We start from the raw sequence: 16,751 nt of genomic DNA on the forward strand, positions 1-16,751 counted from the left end.
TAATTCCCAACTCCAGCACTTCTCTGCCAGCTAGTCCAGGGTGTAGGAATTCAGAAAGACTTCTTCAGGTAATTTCTAATTAATATGAAATTTTTCTAATTAATATAAAGTAGGAAACCCTGAAGTGTAAGCATTTGCATGCTGAGGAACGTGGGTGGCTTCATCCTCCCTGCCCTCCCACTGCAGCCCTTGCTTGTCGAGGGGAATGGTTGTAGGGGCTGGATCCATGGCTGTCCCTGCCTAAGCCAGCCTAATTTTAGGCACTGGCTGAGCTCACTCTTTGATCAGGCTGGGCTGCAGCCTGTTCACAACCCTTACACATCTGAATAGTCAAATATAAAACATGGCTCCCACAAATTCTCCACCTTCCTATGAAAATAATGGCTGCAATTCAGGTTCCCACTGTAGTTTTTATTTCTTTTGTGTATCTTATATTAAAAACGCTCGGCATAAGCTGTTTTCATTACAGAAGCATAAGCTTTAAATCCTCCCAGGAATGTGAATGCAAAGCAGGCCCTGCATTAGAGCCGCAGCAAATTGGGAGCCCGTGTTCCCAAACTGGCTTTTCCCGGCCCTGGGCCAGCAGCAGTTTGCTGAGGGATGCTGGCAGCTCATCCCCCCATGTGCTGCATCCATCTGCCTTTCTAGCACTGTTGGGTTTCTGTGACCAGGTTTTGGTAGCATGGGGGCTACCAAAGCAGCTTTCTCTCTTCTCTGAGAAGCTGCTGGAAGATTCCTCCATGTCCTGCAGAGCCAATGCCGGCGGCTCCAGGACGGACCCACCGCTGGCCAAGGCTGAGCCCAGCAGGAATGACGGCAATGCCTCTGGGATAACATAGTTAAGAAGGAAAAAAGTTGTGGGGCAGATGAAGATTGCAGCCAGAGAAGAGCAGAGTGAGAACATGTGACCAACAGTGCAGACACCCAGGGGCCAGTGAGAGGCCCCTGCTGGAGCAGGGTCCTAGCAGGAACCTGTGACCCACAGGGAGAGGAGCCCATGCTGGAGCAGGTTTTCCTGGTAGGACCTGTGGCCCTGTGGGGGACCCACACTGGAGCAACCTGTGCCTGAAGGACTGACCCCATGGAGAAGTGACCCACACTGCAGCAGTCTAGGGAGAACTGTTACCCATGGGATAGACTCACACTGAAGAAGTTAGGGAAGGACTGTCTCCCGTGGGAGAGACCCCACAGGGAGCAGGGGAAGGACTCCAACTCCTCTCCCTGAGCAGCAGCAGAAAAAAGAAGTGACTGTGATCCCCATTCCCATCTCCCTGCACCACTGCAGGGGAGGAGATAGAACTTAGAAGCATGGAAGGGTGGAGGAAGGTGTTTTTAAGGTTTATTTTACTTCTCATTATCCTGCTCTGATCCTGTTAGTAATAAATTTAATTAATATCCCCCCTTTGAGTCTGTTTTGCCCATGATGGTGATCAATGAGTGATCTCTCCCTGTCCTTAACTCATGAATCCTTTGTTGTATTTTCTCTCCTCTGTCCAGTTGCAGAGGGGAGTGAGAGAGTGGCTTTAGGGGGTCAACCCACCACAGCCACCAACCATTGCTTTGGCTTATTTTCCTTTCCAGACCACAAGTGCTACAACAGCACGGGGGTGGATTACCGGGGCACGGTGAGCGTGACGCGCTCGGGGCGGCAGTGCCAGCCCTGGAACTCGCAGTACCCCCACACCCACACCTTCACCGCCGTCAGGTACCCCGAGCTCAACGGGGGCCACTCCTACTGCCGCAACCCCGGCAACCAGAAGGATGCCCCGTGGTGCTTCACCTTGGATGAGAACTTTAAGTCCGAGCTCTGTGACGTCCCGGCATGTGGTAAGTGCTGACCTGTTTTATGTTTCATTTTGGGACAGAAAGGGGAATGGTTTTCATAGAATTTTCATAGAATATTCTAAGTGGGAAGGGACCCACAAGGATCAAGCCCAGCTCCTATGTGAGTGGCCCATATGGGGATCAGACCCCTGACCCGGGTGTTATTGGCACCATGCTCTAACCAACTGAGCCAGCCTCAGGGTCACGTCCTGCCAAATGGGAGGTCAGGGAGATGTGCACAAAGTGTCTTTTTTGAACTCATGAGAAAAGAGGTGTGTAGGCAAGGCTGACTGCAGTGTTTGTAATTGAAGGCACAACATCCCTGCTCCAAGGAGACCTTTGAGCACTTATTGCTCCTGCAGCTGATAAAGTGGTGCCATGAAAATAATTTCCCAGGGAATACCTGCACATTGGCAGCCCAAGTGTCCCTGACTTTCCAGGTTGCTGTTGCAATCAATGCAACTCCTTAGCCCAAATTAAGTCATAGAATCAAAGAATCCTTTAGGTTGGAAAAACCCTATAAAGACATCGAGTCCAACCATTCCCAGCACTGCCAAGGCCACCACTAACCCATGTCTCCAAGTGCCACATCCACACAGCTTTTAAATCCCTCCAGAGGTGAGGACTCCAACCTGACCCTCCTCTGGCACACCTGGAGGCTATTTCCTCTCACCCTGTCCCTTGTTCCCTGGGAGCAGAGCTTGACCCCCACCTGGCTCCACCCTCCTGTCAGGGAGCTGCAGAGAGCCAGAAGGTCCCCCCGAGCCTCCTTTTCTCCAGTCTGAGCCCCCCCAGCTCCCTCAGCCGCTCCTGGTGCTCCAGACCCTTCCCCTTCCCTTCTCTGGACACTTTCCAGCCCCTCAATGTCTTCTTGTGCTGAGGAGCCCAAAAATGAGGAGAGGGTTCGAGATGCACGTGATCCAGCCCAGACTGTCTGCCTCTCCCCTGATCTCCTCTTTCAGTAAGAACATAATTCAGATCCCATTTTGGCATTGATTCCCATCTTTTCATTAATTGGAAAAGACTTTGGAACAGGCTCAGAACATGTCTCACTGCAGGAATGTTCATAACCATAACCAGAAAACATTTAATTTGGTTCTGGCTATAGAGCAGTAACATCAAAGGTATCTCCTTTCCAAGGGGAAAGAGAATATTACTGTGACAATTTGTAGGCAACATAAAATTTTGTGTGAAACTTTTTACTCTGAGTTTCCATAACATTTCTGGATACATTTCTGGCATGTCCATGGAAATATGTGTATTTTTTTCTTGGCATGTTATCAATATTGTTATTTTTACATGCAGATAAAACAATTAGGAACCATTTGTTTAGGTCTTCCATCCACTTCCCCCAGGTCTCTGAAAACCAGACTCAAATTAGATCTGAATCTTCAATTTTTGTTCGTTTTGCAAAATCAAAATGCAGGTAGGGCAGTTCTGTAAACACGAACTTAAAATACAGCTTAGAGGGCCTGGCAAGATCACCTCTGTTTTTCAAACAAGGTCTGAGCTGTGTTGGCAGTGCTGGTTTAACAGTCGGACTCGCTAATCTCTGAGGGCTTTTCCAATCTCAGCAATTCTGTGATTCTGCTTTTTGGTTTTAATTATCAAAACCTCTCACCACTGCCTTAACTGGTCCTCACTGTGCAGCTGTTATGTGGCTTTATTATTCTAAAGACAAACAGAGCTGTATCAGGTGAGTAGTAATTTAATTGTTAAATGCTAATCTGCATATTAAAACCAGAGTCCTGTGTGGGACTTGCATTCTGCTGGCTTTGCACTGGCTGAAAGAGCCATTTCAGGCACATTTTAATCAGCATTGTGCATTCTGCCTCACCAGGACATGCCTAGATGGGAAATGGATTTAATTAGGGTGGCTCCCAAGAAACCTATTAACCTAATGAGGCTTCACGGCGGGGGCTGCTACTTAATAAGAATAATAATTCCCTTTGACTGGAGTAGCCCAGGTGATGAACTGGTGCCCAGGTCTCTGCCTGCCTCGTGCTGCTGCTTTCTTTTCCTTTCTTCAACTGTATCCCACGAGCTGCCATAGATTTGTTTCATATAAGTTTGTCACCCTGATTATAGGAAGATGTGAAACACAGAGTAATTCGAGCATGAGGCTTAGCAAAGACGGTTTTGAAGGAGGGGGGAAGGGCAGTGATTGTGTGTCTGTGCTGGAGAGCAGCAGCTGCCAAAGAAACCCACAGTGGATCCATGCTGGACTTCCACTGGAGATGGAGTGAGAGCACACTGGGCACAGGGAGAAGGTCATGGGGTCATTAGTCCTCTCCTGTTTCCCAAATGCTGTAGAAATACTTGGTCTACCTCTTCTCTTAATTAAAAAACAGATGGCACAACTTAATCTAAAAAGAAGGGTCCAGGAGGAGTGCGGGAGGAGCAGGACAGTGGGAGCCTGTGAGAGGAGAGGGGGAAGAGGGCTTATGCAAAGTGACATCCAGAACCATTTGAACTTTGCCTCTGTCACAATTTGAGTCAAGCCCAAGCTTCAGATCAAGTTTGTGTTTAATTAAGTGCATAAAAGGTATCTGTGTGGGCCGCTGAGCACTTGGACAAATCCACCCTGGAAAACACCAACAAACAAACTGGAATGACCCTGTAGAATAATAAAACATTCCCCATCGTGTCAGAATCCACTCAACCTGATGCTGCCACAGGCATTCCCCATCTCCCTCATAAACAACCAGGCTACAGCCACCAGTCCTGCAGCTCAGGGGATCCTCCAAGTTCCCTGGTGTGTTAATCCGTGTGTAATGATACCCTAAGCCTTAGGAATGCTCCTGGGAAGCAGCAGGGCAGGGCAGGCGTCAGCAGAGCGGGCGGTGGAAGGTCTGTCCTTGTCAGCACCAGCGGGTGCTGTGTGAGCTCCTTCCCAAAGCCTCTCCCCTCCTTCCCTCTGAGCAACATTCCCTGGGAAGCCAGAGCCAGTAGTGCCTGATGTCTTGGGCAGTGGCAGAAGGGGGGTTCATGTTTCTAAAATTAGTACTGGGAAGAGACCTGAGTGCAGAGGGAACAAATATTATGTGGAGCATTCACACTATGTCAAATCAACCGGCTTCCCAACCTCTTCCAGATCCTTCTCCTTTATCCCTGCTCTTGCTTTCCTTTCACCTCACATTGCTGTGTCCTTTGTGCCAGTTTTTGCCACCCTGCTCAGCTGACACTCAGTATAGAGTTGGTAGAGGGGTGGGTTTTCCCATTAGCCTGTTAATCCTATTAAGACCAAGTCCTTGGGAAGATTTATTTTAGGATTACACTACAGCTTTTGTCTGTGTTTGGACTTTTTGAACCCCTTTCCTGACTTCCTGGGGTAAACCCCAGGACTGTTCTCTCTATTTCTTGCCATTTCTGTGCATTTCCTCCCACTTCCCGTGTGATCTCCCTTTCTTCTGCTCTGGAGTCCCTTATTGTTCTGCTCCTGCACCTAAAACTAACTAGGAAATCAGTTTTCAGCTGCACATGCTATTTGTTCTGGTGCCCTGGGTGGCCACAGAAATGCTGGGAGATGTTGAGAACAGGAGGCTGGAAATACATAGGGGGATAAAACTATCCTTTTTTAATGGGTCCCCACATTTTTATTGGATTAAGGAAACTATAGCACCAAAACCTAATATACATATTAAAATTAGGAGTCTGCAATCCCACCAGAGGTTTTTTTAGAATTATAGAATGGCCTGAGTTGGAAGGGACCTTAGAGATCATCTAGTTCCAACCCCCTGCCATGGGTAGGGGCACCTTCCACAAGCTTCTTCCATAAACTACTTTAGGAATTAACTTTTCTGTGGATCTGTGTTAGGCCAGGACTCCGTTTCACCCCAAGCAATGGCCATCTCACTTCATTCAGCTGCTTCCTGACCATCAGCAGGTTTGACCAGGCAGGCTGCTGGGAAATTGTTCTTGGTCATTTTGGGTCCTTACAGAAATGTTACTCCACCAAATTATTTTTTCTCTTAATATTAAGGAAATAGAACAGCATTCAAGGTGAATTGCAGTAAGATAAACTGGATGTTTTATTCTTTTGAACACTTGAGCCAGGGATGTATTTGACTCTGTGGGGTGTTGCAGCTGTTGTTGGTTTGGGATTTTTTTTTTCTGAAACAGATTATAAGGATTCCAAGGAAAAGAATAAAATGGAGATCCTGTATATCCTGGTGCCAAGTGTCACCATCCCCCTGGCCATAGCCTTGCTCTTCTTCTTCATCTGCATCTGTCGCAACAACCAGAAGTCGTCGTCCCCTCCGGTGCAGAGGCAGCCGAAACACGTCCGAGGGCAGAACGTGGAGATGTCCATGCTCAACGCCTACAAACCAAAGGTAATCCCACATTCCTGCTGTCTGGACAGGCAGGGAGGGAAATGCTTCCAAAAACTTGGTGCTGAAATGCTGAGCTGGTTTCCAACTTGTGATTTCTGTGATTTTTGTAAGGGCTTTTCTCTGCAGCAGCATAGCAAGTGTGGGCCGTGGAGCCAATTCCTATGATATTCTTGTTGTAGGAATATAATTCCTGATATAAATCCTATGCTAAATTCCTATAATAAATTCATATATTTATATTATTTATTATTTATATAATTTATATATGTCCTATAATTTATATAATTTCTATTCCTATATTACTTATAGTCCTATAACTTATATAATTCCTATATTTATTCAATTATTATTTATTTTTAATTTATTAATTATTATTTAATTTTTATTTATTGTTCTTAATTATTATATATTTCATTAATTTGTATACTTTATAAAACTCCTACATTAAATTCCTATAATTCCTATATTAAATTCCTGTAATTTGTCCTCATCTGGACAAATAGGAGCTGGAGGGTTTTTTGTGATAAAACAAGCAACCCTTTCCTGAAGCATCTCTAAAATGCCTCATTTAAGTTGGAGAGCAGTGCTGATCAAGACGTGGTTCAGCATTTCCTCAAGAGAGTATTTTCACGGGTCTGCTGCATCCATGTGTCCTCTTTCACTCAGCTGAAATCCCTTTGGAAAGATTTGTTCCTTGTTTTTTCAGGCTTTCATTCTCTTAGTTAAAAAGATAAATGACCAAACCAGCTCAAAGCTCTGCCTGCAGCTCTGGCCAACGTGGCTCTTGCTGCTGGTGTTTGGCTTCACTTTAGTCCCAGGTTCAGGAAGAATTTTTACAAATCATTTCAGATTTAAGCCTGATTAACCTCGTGCTCCTTGTTTAGTGGCAGGATGTGCAAACCTGTGTCACCCTCTCAGGGCTGTAACTGCCTCCTGCCATCTACAGGCAGAATAATGCCCTGGGAGTGTATTCCCCTTGTTTTTCTCACCGTGCCAAGTCTCTTGGACTGGCTGATCCGTGTGGGTCCTTCCAGCTCAGGATATTCTATGGCTCTTCAAGAACTTGATGAACTTTGTTCTTTCAGAGTGAAAAATCTATATTTACAATTAATTAGAATAGAAACTGTGCAGACTGTGGTGCCTGAAACAGTCGGGCATTATTTTTCATAAAGAATGACAAAGCAAAATTAATTCCAATTTGGATTTTATTGAGTTTCAGCAGTGTGAACTCTGACCTTTAAATATTGCTAGAGTTGGTTTTTCTTCAGCAGTTCTAATAATTCAGCATCAGGAAAGGTTACACTTAGAATTACGGAATGGTTTGGGTTGGAAGGGACTTTAAAGCTCATGTCGTTCCAGCAGGGATACCTTCCACTAGACCACATTGCTCCAAGCCCTGTCCAAGTTTGGTGTTATATTTTAGCTCCTCAGTCTCCCACACATACCAGCCCAGTGAATTTATCCTCATTTTCCTTCAAAGTTCTTAATCTCAACTGTTGTATATAGCTTGGAGTAGCTTTATATCAAAATGTTGGTAATAATACAAAAAAACCCCATTTCGTAAGTGTCAAAACTACATCTTGCATCCAACTTCCATGGAATATCTTGTTAAATTTGGATTTGCTTCTTGCTCCCTTTTCTAGTAGATATTTTGGAGACAATCCTGGTTAAATTGAAGATAATGGGAATATCAGCATGATTTTAATGAGGTCATAATTCCCAGCCATCCTGCTGACAAACACAAAATGGGAAAACAACTTGCCTGGAAATGTTTGCAAATATATAGACCATTTGCTTTTCTTTTTTATTTTTAAGTCATGTGCTGCAAAAGTTTTCCATCGTATTTATGCTAATTCTGGATTTTCCCACTGAGGAACCCAGCTCTCCCTGTCTCCAATGTTTTGATTGCCTTTCAAACAATATTTTAAAATAAAGGAAGTGGAATCTTATTTTTAAATAATATAGCCAGTATTAATGTCAACTTTGGGGCAAAACACACTTAGGCTTCGAGCTCCAACTGAGGGAGATGTTTCCTCGGATAAATAGAAATGTTAGCATTTCCTCCAGTTAGAAGGGATTTTAATTGCCTTCAAAAAATATAATAAATTAGGGTTCTCTTGTCATCCAGCTAATGAAGAGGGGGAGGGGTTTGGGCTTCCCTCTCCCTGCCCCCCCTTTCCTTTGGCCTCCCGCCTCTTGTGTATTTTACACTTCCCTACATTTTAGACACCCAGGGATGACAAATACTTGTCAAACAAAAACTGAGCAGATTTATAATCACTCCACTTGAAATGAGCCCTTCCTGCCAAAACTTTATGACTTCATTTTCTTCCCTAGTTTTCCACTCTGTTGGTTCAAACAGACGAACCCAGGCTCAGGTCAGACAGAGGTCATTTCACTTTCATTACTAAAATATAATTTACAATATACCAGACCTAAACAAGTTTTAGCCTAAAGGATTTGTGTAATATAAACCATCTGTTCCTCAACAATATAGCTAATTTCCTGCCATCAACGTACAGTCTACTGACTGACTGCTTAAATGGCTTTATTATTATTATCATTATTATTATTATTATTATTATTAATAATGTAGCATTTGTCTAAAAGTCATAAGTGATCACTGTAATTTGAATTAATTTACGCTAAAATGTCATTTTTCTGTGATTATTTTAAATGCCAGTTCTCTCCCATATTGCCACTGTAAAGCTGCTGTTATATGATTTCAGGAATGCAGATGCCAATGTTTACACTGATTTACAAACCCCAATTTAGATCCCAAACTCATTAGCCTTAAATTACTACCTGTGGCTTTACTGAGGACCCTAAAGAGTGGGTTTGGGTGTTACAAGTACAAGTGGAAGTTTATGTCTGAGAATAACACAGCTTCTTTATGGCCTGAGAGTGAATATCTGCAAACAGAATAACAACGGTGTTTAGAAGTTTGCCTTTCTTTTTTGACCACTCTCTCAGTTTTCCAGGTGACTCTGTCCTCCGTGTTTCGGGATGGAACATTCGGTCAGGTGTGAACACAAAGAGTCTGTGCTGTACCTGGAAGGGTTAATAGCAAAGTCAAAGGAGAATTGGCTACAAGGACATAGTATAAAAAAATAGGGTTTTTTTCCGCTAAAACTTTAGGCCCTAGCCCAGAAAACACTTGAGCATGGACCTCTTAAAGTGCCTCAATTCCTGAAATTAGTCACATTCAATTTGAAGTACAGGAATGCCCAAGGCCAAGTATATAAATGCCAGTGCTGAAACTCTGATGGTTCCTGCATATATTTGCATCTAATACTTACTTCTTGTACCTGATCCTGTGGAGAGGGTAAGAAGGAAACCTCAATTACTTTTTGGAGCACAGTGCACCGAGGTGAGGTGGTGCTTTCCTGATGCTGGGATCCTGATGTCCCTCAGGCTGTGCCTGGCCCAGGGCTGATGCTGTTGCCCTGACATCTCACAAGGCCAAGCAGGAACATTGCCAAAAGGGTTTGTGGACCAAGGAGCTCCTGTGTTTGCTTGGCTTCCAGGCATCTGCACAAAGAGATATTTTACTGAAAAATGTGTTTCCAGTCCTGTTTTCCTGATATGTTCCTGCTGTGGTTTCTTTACCAGAGCAAAGCCAAGGAGCTGCCTCTCTCAGCTGTTCGCTTCATGGAAGAACTGGGTGAATGTGCCTTTGGGAAGATCTACAAGGGACACCTCTACCTCCCCGGCATGGACCACGCTCAGCTCGTGGCCATCAAGACCCTCAAGGACTTTAACAACCCTCAGCAGTGGGCAGAGTTCCAGCAGGAGGCCTCCCTGATGGCCGAGCTGCACCACCCCAACATCGTGTGCCTGTTGGGCGTGGTGACGCAGGAGCAGCCCGTGTGCCTGCTCTTCGAGTACATGAACCAGGGCGACCTCCACGAGTTCCTCATCATGCGCTCGCCCCACTCCGATGTCGGATGCAGCAGCGACGAGGACGGGACCGTGAAATCCAGCCTGGACCACGGGGACTTCCTGCACATCGCGGTGCAGATCGCGGCAGGCATGGAGTACCTGGCCAGCCACTTCTTCGTCCACAAGGACCTCGCCGCTCGCAACATTCTGATTGGAGAGCAGCTCCACGTGAAGATTTCCGACCTGGGGCTCTCCAGGGAAATCTACTCGGCAGATTATTACAGAGTGCAGAACAAGTCCCTCCTGCCCATCCGCTGGATGCCTCCAGAGGCCATCATGTACGGCAAGTTCTCCTCCGACTCGGATATTTGGTCCTTCGGAGTGGTTTTGTGGGAAATATTCAGCTTTGGGCTTCAGCCTTACTACGGGTTTAGTAACCAGGAGGTCATAGAGATGATCAGGAAGAGGCAGCTGCTGCCGTGCTCCGAGGACTGTCCCCCCAGGATGTACAGCCTGATGACGGAATGCTGGCACGACCTGCCGTCCCGGCGGCCGCGCTTCAAGGAGATCCACGCCCGGCTGCGCTCCTGGGAGGGGCTCTCCAGCCACACGAGCTCCACCACCCCCTCCGGTGGGAATGCCACCACCCAAACGACTTCCCTGAGCGCCAGCCCCGTCAGCAACCTCAGCAACTCCAGGTACCCCAACTACATGTTCCCAGCCCAGGGGATACCTCAAGGCCAAATCGCCGGGTTCATCGGCCCCCCGTTACCTCAGAACCAGCGGTACATCCCCATCAACGGATACCCCATCCCACCGGGATATGCTGCTTTCCCAGCCGCCCACTACCCCCCACAGGGCCCTCCCAGGGTGATCCAGCACTGTCCTCCTCCCAAGAGCCGCTCTCCCAGCAGCGCCAGTGGATCCACCAGCACAGGGCACGTCACCAGTTTGCCGTCGTCGGGATCCAACCAGGAAGCAAATATCCCTTTGCTATCCCACATGGCAATTCCTAATCATCCAGGGGGGATCGGGATTACAGTCTTTGGAAATAAAACTCAAAAACCATACAAAATTGACTCCAAGCAGTCTTCCCTGTTGGGAGACTCCAGCATCCATGGACCCAATGAATCCATGATTTCGGCAGAGTTGTAAATAAACGGGGCCTTTGTAAATAGAACTATTTACAGCACAAACTAGAAAGTCGTAGAAAAGATTTATATGCAAATATTTTATTACAGATTCCTCTGGTTGTTGAACAGACATTGCAGGAAGTATCTTCTGTGAAGTTTCACTGCTTGACAGGATGGGCAGAAACAACCAGGGACAGATCCTTGTGGTGGGAATACTCAGCCTTGGCAGCGGACGCGTCGTTTCTCCGAGTGCCACCGACAATTCAAAGAGGGGAAGGGGGAATTTTGTTTTTTTCTTTAAATAAAAACATTTTATTATACACTTTTTCACAGCTTTTTAAACCTCCAGTGTGGTTTAAATCACAGAAACTTTTTTTATACTGAAAACATATTTTAATATTTGTCTCTTTTTTTAAGGGATGCAAAGATTTGGAGATCCACTGGGTGTGCAATTTCAGTGCCAATGGGTGGTAAAATATTTGTAAATGTTGCAGTCGAGGATTATGTTTCAAATATGTGATCTGAGAGCTGAATAAATCACTTCAGGTAGGATTTTGGTCCTTCATTAAGTTGGGAGTCTGAGCTCAGATTCAGACCAAAAACCGTCATTTCTCTGACAGCACAAATGCTCGAGTTATCAACTTGCAGCCTACAAAACTCATCTGCTGCTGGCTGCCAAAGACAGATGGGGTTCTAAGGAATTGCCTTAAAGGAAGTGAAGTTAAAGGGTTTTAATTTCAGAACCTGAATCAACTTCTTCAAAAATAACATTTCATAACCTAATCATTCACGCAGAAATTTTATCTCCTTTTGTTGCTATGCAACTGTGTAATGGAAAAGCTCCCAACCCCAATTTTATAGATGACAATCAGTTTTCCCTGGAATATTTATTGTGTCATTTCAGTGACTCTGACTCCAGTAACCCTGGAGAAAAAGGGAGACTCACATTCCATCAGGCAGCAAATCCATCGATAGCAATTGTGTCTAATAATGTGAATTAGTGTTGACTTTCCACTTAGAAATACATCAGTTGTGTAATTGCTAAAAACCCATTCAGGTACAACCAATCCAGATTCTTCATTTGAAACCACTTTAATGAGTTACACACGTGCTGTGTACGGTACAGTTTTCCACAGACTCTTTTTTTGTACTGAATAGTATTTTTATTGTACACGAAAACAATCTTTTGCTCAGTTGACAATGTTGTATAATATGACTTTGTTTTTATCTTTTTGCACAAGAGTGTGAGGATGTTTTGTACAGCAGAAGTGAAAATACATCTCTGCATTTTATATCTTGGTCTGTTTCTTTTTATTTTTAACCTGATGTAGATGTTCTTGAAATATATTCTGGTGATATTCAGCCACTACCTTATACAAATATCTTTCTTTGTTTTCACTGCATGCTTTTAATCACTGTATTACTTGATGATTGATTTATTAATTATGGGCATTTCAATTAGGCAAGCATGAAAATGTAATAACAAAGGCTATTTTATAATTAAGATATGTGCATTTTTGTATTTCACATGCCAGAGATGATATTAAACACTGATTATTTTATGCTGCTGTTTATTAAAACATTGTTTTACCATAAACATACCGGTATTTCCTCCATCTTGGGGTAAGGTACTTGAAATGTTTTGTGTTCATCAGGGAGTAACATGTACTCACAGGTTAAGAACAGTAGGTAATTGTGTAGTAAGGACTTTGGTGTCTTCTGAGGTATTTTATGATCCTGAGGTATCAGCTTCATACGGGTTGAATTTACATCTGGATCAGTAATGGAAATATGTTACATGTCAGCTAAAATTTGGATTTGACTGAAGATTCAGACAAGGACAAGGGGGAATGGGTTCAAACTGAAAGGAAGTAGGTTTAGATTGGATATTAAGAAAAAACTCTTGGCTGTGAGGGAGGTGAGGCCCTGGCACAGGTTGCCCAGAGAAGCTGTGGCTGCCCCATCCCTGGAAGTGTCCAAGGCCAGGTTGGACGGGGCTTGGAGCAACCTGGGATAGTGGAAGGTGTCCCTGTCCATGGCAGGGGGTGGAACTGGATGAGCTTTAAGGTGCCTCTCAACCCAACCCAGTCTGTGATTCCATGGCTGAAAAAGATGCTGAGATATCAAGATCAGTGATATCAAAGTACTGGCTCATCCCTGCCAAGGAACAGCCTTCACGGAGTGACTGAAGGGAATGGAAGGATCACCCTCACCTGGTTCCCATGGGATTGACCTGTACCAGGTAAGCTTTGCTGTGTACTTCCATACTTGGTTTTAATGCCCTTGATGGGAAGGAATAACCTCATCCTTCATGGAGCAGCAGTGGGATCATAAAATAGTCCCTCACACACTTTCTGGTTTTATGTTCAAACTCACTCACAGCTCAGTTTGGGGTTTTCCTTTATTTCAAAGTAAGCTGGGTCCTTAATGTTAAAATATTTTTAGACTCACAGATGTGAACCAGCTCTGAACAACACACCTGCAAACTCCTGGAAAGACCTCTCCCTGCCCTGCCTTCCCTCTCCCAGCAGGCAAAATTTGGGAACTGTGAGGCTGAAATCACAGTCTGGCTCACACCTGATGCACAGGGAGCAACTGCTGACCCAGGAAGGAAGGAATTCATCAGAGAGTGAGGAATTAGAGGGGAAAATCTGAAAAATTGTTAGATGTGGAAAATAAATATTGCCAGAAATAAAGGAATCACTCCTCAGTTGGGAATGCAGGATGAAATCTGGTTTTGTGGCAACTGAAGGAGGAGGGAATATTCCGTATTTTAATGCTACATACCAGGATCATCATCCCTTCTTCCTTCAAGGGGAAAGGACAGCCAAGGCTGTTGGAAATGCAACAGTCTTGGCTGGATTGAGAAGCTCTGGAGGACTGGAAATAAAGCTGGATAAACACTGTTTAGTGAACCTTCAGTCTGGAGAATCTCATCCCCTCCAGCTCAGTTATGTTTCTGCAAAAGAGAATAAATATTTGCTGATTTAAAGACCACAATGCAGAGCCTGAAATGGAGATTTGGATCCTTTGTTCCCACAAAGGAGTGATTAGGGTGGGTTTCTGCATTCTCTGGATTGAAAGCAGAAGGTAAAGCACAGATCTGCTTGTGCAGAAATTTGGGCTGGAAAACTCAGAAATCATCAGCATATGTTTATCCAGAGCATGAGAAATTGTCCAGAGGGAATCTGTGATTTGCTTTGAATGAATCAGGTTATCCAGGAGGTTGGAAATACTCTGTTACATTTCCTTGTTCTGTAACCTGCATTCACCAGAAGAACCTTAAAATGTCCCCGTAACTCAAACCACTCCTGACAGTGAGGGAGGTGGGATGAAAGCTCTCCAAGTACAAACACATGCTGTTCCCCATGGATCCAGTGCTCTGGAATGTGTGTGTACCTTCAACATCCATTGGTTCCAGTTACTGCTTATTCATCAGAAGGAATTTGGCTCGTTGGCAGGATGCACTTTGAGGTGCCTCCTCAAAGTGGGGTCATGTATCCAAAGTAGACCTGGTTTACAGTTTGGGTTGGGAGGACCTTAAAGCTCATCTCCTTCCACCCCCTGCCATGGGCAGAGACACCTTCCATTATCCCAGTTTGCTCCAAGCCCTGTCCAACCTGGCCTTGGACACTTCCAGGGATGGGGCAGCCACAGCTTCTCTGAGCACCCTCATAGGGAAGAATTCCTTCCCAATATCCCATCTAAATCTACCTTCTGGCAGTTTAAATCTCACTAAAGGCCAAGTTTTGGGGAAAAAATTCTCCTCATGGTTCCTTATGTCTTGGCAGAAACCTGAGCTCCACAGGAGCCTTTGCATTGATTTTCATGGTGCCAGAGCCAGGCTTTGCACCTTCTGGAGAGTTTTTAGGAGTTCTAATGGACTTGATGAACCTCTGAACTTTCAGGCTGGACCTGTGAGGGATTTGGTGGTGCAGCACAAGATGGTTCTGGTGCATCCACAGTGTGTTATAAAACAGGTTCCCAAGACAGCGAAAAGAGACATGCTGAAAAGAGGCAGTTGCTCAAAAGAATATTTTTGTACAAAAAGTACAGGCTTTTTTTGAAAAGTACTACATGGAAAAAAAAATCAATTTTTCATTTGCAGAAAATAACTACAGCATCTTTCCTGTATGTTGCAATATTTTAACGAGCATTTCTTTGTGAATTCATCATTCTGCAGTCAGGGAATGGAATGAGCAGCCCTTTAGCTGCTGCTGCTGCAGAACCTCTGTGGAAAAACCAGGCAACTGGGCTTCTCCCTGCTGCCCAATCCCTGGGCCTGGAACCTCTCAAAGATGTGATGGCTGTGGAATCCAAGAAGCAATTTTGATCTTGCTGTGGGCTATCTTTTATAGGAGGAGCGAATATTGCCCCTGAGTGGGTCACTCTCCAGCCCATCATATTCCTTCCTGTTTGATCTCCCAGAGATTAAAGTTCAGTGTGTTTCAGGGCAGTTTATATTGCTGAGGTAATATAAAATTATTAAAAACAGAGAGAGAGACAATATTGTGACTGCACATCAAAAGCTCTTTAAGACAAAGGAGGGAAAATTGACTTGAAACTGGAATTATTAGAAGCATCTGTGGTGTCCTTTATTTCCCATTTAACAGTGCAACACATTGTGGAATGGTGTCAGACTGTTTCTATGCCTTAATTTTCTGATTTTTACCCTAAGCCCTCTGCTTTATCTGCTCCTGCAGAGGGAACAGCAACTGCTGGTTAATGAGTTTTGACCCTAAGACACAAAGGAACGTTCTCCAAACCTGTAACCTGTGTGAAGAAGAAGCAGCAGCAGCATATTTTTATGCTCACTTGAGAAATTTAAAGCAGAAATATCTATTAGATTCATAAGGATCACATGAGTTTATAAACCACAAGTGGTGCTTGGAGTAGAATGTGCATCTCTTTGGTCAGACCTGGGGTAATATCTATATAAACCCCAATGGTTTCAGGAGGTATTTCCTACTACTTTAGGTATTTTCCTTACTATTTTAACTATTTCCATAGTTTAAAAAAATCCAGTAACATTTTAGAACATTCACTGACAGGAACCAGGGTAACATTTATTTCCAGTCACCTTTAATGTAAACACCAGGGAGGTTATTTGGGTGAACCCCAAGCAGTGGAAGGCAGAAGTGCTGCCTGCATGGGATGGTCTGTGCTCCATGGATCCCCATGGAAAGAGCAGTGCCGGGTTCCTGGGGTTTGGATGCTCGTTCCCAGCACAGCTGTGGGTGGTTCAGCCCCTGGCCAGGTGGCCAAAGCCACTGGGGAACAAGCAAAACATCTCACCTGGAAAAAGCCACCCTTTAATGTGAGCTCAGCTGCCTTCACTCACATCTTCCTGCACTTGGACTGGGGCAATCCCAGCACAAATCCAGGCTGGTGAGAGAATGGATAGAGAGCAGCCCTGAGGGAAAGGACTTGGGGGTGCTGGTGGATGAGAAGCTTAATGTGCTCTGGCCACGTGTCCTGGGCTGGTCCCACAGTGTGAGCAGCAGGGGAGAGGGGGAATTCTGCCCCACTCAGGTGAGACCACACCTGCAGTGCTGCCTCCAGCTCTGGCAACAGCACA

At 44.9% G+C, this 16,751-nt stretch overlaps 1 protein-coding gene across 4 annotated transcripts in view; it reads left to right on the plus strand.

Annotated features, from left to right (window-relative positions):
* The window catches only part of ROR1 (receptor tyrosine kinase like orphan receptor 1), an 88,273-nt gene extending 75,538 nt beyond the window's left edge, over nt 1-12,735 (plus strand). For 3 of the 4 annotated variants that reach the window (XM_027747954.2, XM_039387177.1, XM_039387178.1), the window contains 3 exons: nt 1,582-1,827; nt 5,947-6,158; nt 9,771-12,735. In XM_027747954.2, the coding sequence (XP_027603755.1) occupies nt 1,582-1,827; nt 5,947-6,158; nt 9,771-11,195 (1,883 nt within the window). In that variant the 3' untranslated portion in view covers nt 11,196-12,735. The remainder of the gene's footprint in view (nt 1-1,581; nt 1,828-5,946; nt 6,159-9,770) is intronic. The other variant, XM_039387179.1, reaches the window with a different exon arrangement.
* The last annotated feature ends 4,016 nt before the right edge of the window (nt 12,736-16,751 follow it).

This window comes from Pipra filicauda, unplaced genomic scaffold (assembly GCF_003945595.2).
Source record: "Pipra filicauda isolate LSUMZ 115617 unplaced genomic scaffold, ASM394559v2 scaffold539_size335297_pilon, whole genome shotgun sequence".
In the NCBI taxonomy this organism is placed as follows: domain Eukaryota; kingdom Metazoa; phylum Chordata; class Aves; order Passeriformes; family Pipridae; genus Pipra; species Pipra filicauda.